Genomic DNA, 6191 nt, shown 5'->3' with positions numbered 1-6191 from the left:
GCTTATTGAAACCAAAATGTACTCAGCAGAATGTGCATCGATACAATTGTCTGTTTACTTCTGAAAATATTGAACTAGGATTTTTTCGTAATGGTGATGAAAAACGTTGAGAACTGTTCATTTTCAAATTTGTTATAGATATGGTGTGAGCTTCATGTGCATTTGTCAATGACCATGGCTCTATTGCTTCAATTAAAGTTGGTTATACTGATAATATTTTGACATCACAACATCTAGGATTTCGACAGGGTATATAATAATTAATACAGTCTATAATAAGGGACTTCAAAAGTAATCTAAAACTTGAATTTTATAAACCTAAAAGCTAAGTCATTAGACCAGTTGTGTTTATTCGGAACCCACTAGGTAAGCCAAAAATGTGTTAACCATTTTTTTTTAACTATCGATTGAATGCAATAAACTTAAAAAGGAAACTACCGGATGCGTCGAAAGGTTTAACGTGTCCCGTCATATATGCACGCGTTATGTGATTCTCATATATGTTATGATGGTATAATACTAAACCCCTAACGGAAGGGATTGTGCTTGATATTCATGATGAAGACATAATCTTTCAATCAGTTCGATGGAGGCCTTGAGCTTGCATGTCAGTAACTGATAGAAATCCTTTGTTAATTTAAGTATTATTGTCATTTTGTTTAGCTCCGTTTGTTACCTTTTCTGACATCGGACTCGGACTTCTCTGAAAGTGAGTTTAAGTATGCGTATTATTGTTCGTTTTTTTTTGGCATAGACCAGATGTATCGAGGGAGGGTTGAGATCTCAAAAACATGTTTAAACCGCCGCATTTTTGCGCCTGTCCCAAGTCATGACCCTCTGGCCTTTGTAAGTCTTGTAATTTCAATTTCAGTTTCATATGTATAATTAGGAGTTTAGTATGACGTCCAGTCTCACTGAACTAGTAACATATTATTTCGGGGCCAGCTGAAGGACTCCTCCGGGTGCGGGAGTTTCTCGCTGCATTTATGCTCCATTGGTGGCCTTCGGCTGTTGCCTGATCTATGGTCGGGTTGTTGTCCCTTTGACACATTCCCCCTTTCCATTCTCAATTTTATGCAATATTTGTCAAGCTACTCTGTAAATTTCCAGACCTGACCACCACTTTTAATCCACGTTTGCGGCAAATGAACGATCGTACGTTTTCATTTTTATATGGTCCAGGCTTTCTTTGCAACCTATGGTTCTAGAATGATAACATTTATTTTAGTGTTTGATAATTATAGTCCAACAACCCCTTTTTTAAAACTATACTATGTACTTTTCATCGGCATGCTCTGAGTAATTGTTTTTGGTGAACTGTTTGGATATATTGGTGTAAAAACTGGATGATGACACAAAATAGATACATTTAAAATGGAAAATGTGGTATGAGTGCAAGATATCAAATGACACAGAAATTAACAGCTATAGGTCATCACCGTACGGTCTTTAACAATGAGCAAATCCCATACAGCATAGTCATCTATAAAGTGCCCCGAAATCACATGATCAGTAATTGTATAGATATCAATTTGAACATGATCCGTACTATGAAAGGAGAAAGTTGCTTAGTAAATATAACTTTTACTTCCTTACATATTTCTGAGAATCGAATGCCATATGATACTGATAGCGTGACACATATACAGACAACAGATGTTAAATCATCGATTTTTCAGCCTTTTTTAAAAGCAGGGTCTATATATTTTACAGTTTGCATTGCACAATGGAAAACAGATTATTTGCAAAGATAATACAGTTAAGATTTTTGGTAGGTTGTATAAACATTTATATGGTATATATATTAATAAATAAATATTGGTTATTTGGCAAATAGGGTGGTTTTCTGTTAAAATTTCATTTTTTTTATCCAACAAAATAACTGCTGTTTTTATACATACATATTAATTTAGCAAGATTTTAACGAAAAACTGCCATCATGATCAGATTAAAGGCATGTTTAACTGTAATAGTTATGGACAATTTATAATATTGAAGGTTAAAAGTATATGTCTCTCATCGAGTATTTAACACTTTTTGTGTTTATTAACTTAACAGATAATACCATTTGAACTGTGAATCATATTGAATAATGGTGTGAGTCATATAGTTTCTTACATTGGTACCAGTGGATTATCGGATTTATCCAATCGAGATAGTTAAATTATTAATTTTAAAGTCCGAGCCGTGATCCACGAGTACCTATGTAAGAATCTGTTTCTCTAATGATTAAAAAAAAATTCTTGTTTTGTTAATCGAAAACCCCCGTCGGGTGCCTTTCACATTGCACGAAGTTATCAATTTCATTAACACCTGTTATAGCATATTTTGAATCATCCAGTTAGCTAAAAAGGTCATGATCCTTAAAATCATCCAATGATCTGTTGAGATCACAGTTAACCACACGTTGATTAATTTTATTTTTATACAATGGGTTCGGAAAAGGATAAATTTCCATAGAACTAGAGAAAATATGTTATAAACATTTTAATCGCCATCCTAATATTCTTTTAGCATTAGTTTACAAAATGAGATTAGCACCAGTTATTACTCTGTGTGTACTTGGAGTGATATTCAAAGATGTGATTGCGCTGCCATGTCTGTCCACGGATACAAAGACAAAGTTTGAAGCAACCAGAAAAGCATTGACAGATCTTGGAAAAAACATAAAAAATAAAATAAAAAAGTTAGATGACGACATGGAATCATTAGTTACAGATTTTAAAAGTAAGTATATCCACATTTTGTGAAATTGATCGAAAGTTTTCAATTCATACTAAATGGATAAAAATAAAATTGTTATTCTTATTAAATTTCTTATACTTTTGCAGAATATGTTCAGCCAATTTCAAACAGAAGTATATAGAAAATCAGGTTTTATTTCATTGACGTTTAACTCACACATCTTCCTTCATTGTGTTCATAAGAAAAGAAAATTTATGTATCGACAAAGCACACCGAGCATGACTGCGCGTAAAATTCAAGACAAGATAAATTACATGAATTAGAAAAAAATAGGTCACGAAAAGACAATTAAATTTTCGTTTTAAAAGCAGTCACCTGTTAAATATATTAGATACTCATTTCAATAATCAACATCTCTTCCGAGATGTTCGAATTCCAAATTTGTAAAATTTAAGTTAAAAATATCGATGAAGTGCTGATAAAATTAAAAATGGCTCTATTCAAAATTTGATTTAAACAATATGAAGTAACGAGAATTAAACATGTTTGGTGATGACTTTTGACATTTCTTAGTAGAATTCTGATTTAATAAGTCAAGTTAAACGAAATACGTCTAGCCAATTTTAATTCACCTATCGTTTGACTAGGTAATTAATCTTAAGAAAGTTCATCACTTAAAATTTCATACATCGTTGCAACCTGAAAAAATCTATTCAAAAGTAATTGTAAGAATAATCGTGTGTGCATTTAATCAAACTTTTCTTGTAACAAGCTTATGACGAGTATATGCACCCGGGTTGTCTTTAAATGTAATTTTGTTTTACTATTATTTGTAATTAGATCAAAGTTATTCTATTGATGATGAAATAAAGTGTTATATCATAAAAAGAAAAAAAATTAACATCACATTTTATAATAATACTTATGGCAGATGATGATAAAATTTAAAATGTACGTTTTCTATTTAAGAAAAACAATGGTATAAACACAATGGACATTGTTACTACTTTGGAAGCGAAAAACTTTCTTGGTTTAAATCAGAGGTAAGATTTTATACAGTGTGTGGAAACAGCCTAGTCTTTTGAACAAAAGGATCAAGTCTTGAATTTTAACATGTTTTGTTAAATTATATTTGATTATTCTTCAGGAACGAGGTTATATTTAGTGTTTACTGTTGTTAATTATTTCTATTAATGTTGTAGCAACAATGCAAACAGATTGGAGGACACTTAGCAAAAATAGATGATTCAACCGAAAACAAATGGATATTTGACACAAGACCAAGTATGTTAAGTAACTTCTTTATAGTTACTCTATAAACGAATTAACCATTTATCACTGAATAGTAAAAGCATTGAAACAACACAACCGTCTTAATATCGTCAGCTGAGTAATCAGAATTTTTTTTCTCTAAAATACCACTTGGTTTTCCCGATAAAAATAACGTAAGAAATCAATTCGAGAGTAAATGATTCTTAAAAGTTATTCATATATATACTGGCACTTGATTATACCGTTATACTGTATATGATATGGAATACATAATTTATTATTTATTTAAAGTGTGTTTCACTTTTTGAATAACATTCCATTTTAGACAAAGCTAATATACAATTTTATTTTAGAAAAAGATCACTACTGGATGGGACTTACTGACCTAAAAGAAGGGGAATTCCGTTGGAGTTATGACCAGACATTAGCGTCCTTTACATCATGGTACAGCGGTTGGGGTAAGAAAGGTACAACTCATAACTGCGGACTGATGTATCACGGCACCTATACATGGATAGATTATCCTTGCGCAAATGAATACTATTATGTATGTGAAAGTCATTTCTGTAAGTATTTGTTACTATAGAAAAAAAGGAATAATACGATTTTGTATTGAATCAGAATGAGTAAACATTGACAAAGGGAATAAGGAACTCATTAGAGTGAAGCGTAATTGTTTTATTTCGACATTGCGGTTTTAAACTATTTCATAGATGTTTGTATTTTTTAATAAAGTAGTAGTAAATGAAAGTTTGCTTTAAACGTTTATTTCTCATATATAAACATCATTCGAAAATTTCTTAATATTTTCTCAGTCATGTTCAGTATTTTAATCAATATTAACTACTGTTCAGTAGCTCTTAAGTAAAGCAGTATATTTTAATGATGGCAGAATTTAAAAAATGTCTATCACTCTGAATATAGATTGAACAAGTTTGCATTGACTGTGAGCGAATTATCTGAACAGGACAATTACTGTACGAGGAAAACACACAAAAAAAAGATCACCAATTTTAGATCACTCGGTAGTATATATATCATCTAAATGGAACCTGTAGTAAAAGACCGCCTGTATTAAGAGACCATTGTTTTGTTCTCCCTTCAGTGGTCTCTTAAAACAGGTTTGACTAAATTTTATCACCACTCGATATAATAATATATGAAATTCTCTATACATCTGCTTTATGTATACCTATGACCGCTTTATTGTTTTATTTAAATTTTTAGATTTCGACACTTTCGGTTTTTCACGGACAATTTATGTAGGCCTTTGAAAAGGCATAGACATTGAATCCGACTCGTTCTATCTGCATGTTATGATGTAAATACAATTCAAGAGTTCCTAATTAAAGTTAATATTGTCTGAACTAACTTGTTTATGTGTGTAGATTGGTTGTTTATCATAACAGTTGTAGTAATCAACTGTATATTTTAACATTACAGGCTACTGATGTGTGAAATGAAGACCTGCTGCATCCAATGAAGAATTAATAAAATTCTGCAATATTTTGTTTATTATCATTGGCACAAATACTATAGAATAAATAATGAATCATGATGCAGGTGCACCCGAAACTCTGTTTGTGGACTTACTTCATCCAAAAAGTTCAAATCAAAACATGTTTGAACGCTAGTAATGTACAATTACATGAAAACACAATGGAGCTGGTGTATTTTTACAATATGGTAGTTTTCTTATGACGAGAAAGTTGATCTTCAGGCCTTTGGTTTTATTTATTTGTTTTGTGTTTTCATCAGTGTTTTATTCAGTAATAAATATAGCAAATTCAGTAAAAGACAAAAAGTTTTTGTGTACTTACAAATTTACTTCAGTTGTATGAGTTTTTTGTCCAATAATTTACCCGTTTTTTGAACCCAGTTATGTTGAATTGGGCACCTCTGTTTCTGCTTTTGAATGACATTTGATATTTTATTAAGGACTTATAAATTACTTCAAAAAAACTAGTCATAGATTCAAAAGTGTTACAACTTTTACAATTGTTGGAATTTGTTTAAGATATGACAATTTTTCAATGGATTGACTGGAGTACTGCACACACAAAAACTCTTATTGATCTGTTTAAGATGCATAACTTTGTCAGACTGGGACTCTATTCTAAATTCGTAAACATCTTTGAATTGTAAAAGTATTTGAGGAACATACAGGGTATCCATGGCTAAGCGTTGAGAGGTGCAAACATTAGATTTCCAATAGAAAATCAATCCAGAATAGA

At 31.2% G+C, this 6191-nt stretch overlaps 1 protein-coding gene across 1 annotated transcript; it reads left to right on the top strand.

The window, feature by feature from the left end:
• The first annotated feature begins 2514 nt into the window (after positions 1–2514).
• On the top strand, positions 2515–5463 carry LOC134690516 (perlucin-like protein). Its single transcript, XM_063550483.1, has 5 exons — positions 2515–2727; positions 3655–3728; positions 3888–3969; positions 4311–4523; positions 5401–5463. Exons 1-5 carry the CDS (start codon positions 2529–2531, stop codon positions 5406–5408), a joined length of 576 nt encoding a protein of 191 aa, XP_063406553.1. The 5' UTR covers positions 2515–2528; the 3' UTR covers positions 5409–5463.
• Positions 5464–6191: the final 728 nt, after the last annotated feature.

Source organism: Mytilus trossulus, chromosome 11 (genome assembly GCF_036588685.1).
Source record: "Mytilus trossulus isolate FHL-02 chromosome 11, PNRI_Mtr1.1.1.hap1, whole genome shotgun sequence".
In the NCBI taxonomy this organism is placed as follows: domain Eukaryota; kingdom Metazoa; phylum Mollusca; class Bivalvia; order Mytilida; family Mytilidae; genus Mytilus; species Mytilus trossulus.
The sequence above is the reverse complement of the archived record's forward strand: the minus strand, read 5'-3'. Positions and strand labels throughout refer to the sequence as shown.

Excerpts from the sequence above, each read along its gene's own strand:
- LOC134690516 (XM_063550483.1), top strand. The coding sequence starts at position 2,529 with ATGAGATTAGCACCAGTTATTACTCTGTGTGTACTTGGAGTGATATTC. Across the intron at positions 2,728-3,654 it reads ATTAGTTACAGATTTTAAAA|AAAAACAATGGTATAAACAC; the intron begins GTAAGTATATCC and ends TTTCTATTTAAG. Across the intron at positions 3,970-4,310 it reads GATATTTGACACAAGACCAA|AAAAAGATCACTACTGGATG; the intron begins GTATGTTAAGTA and ends ATTTTATTTTAG.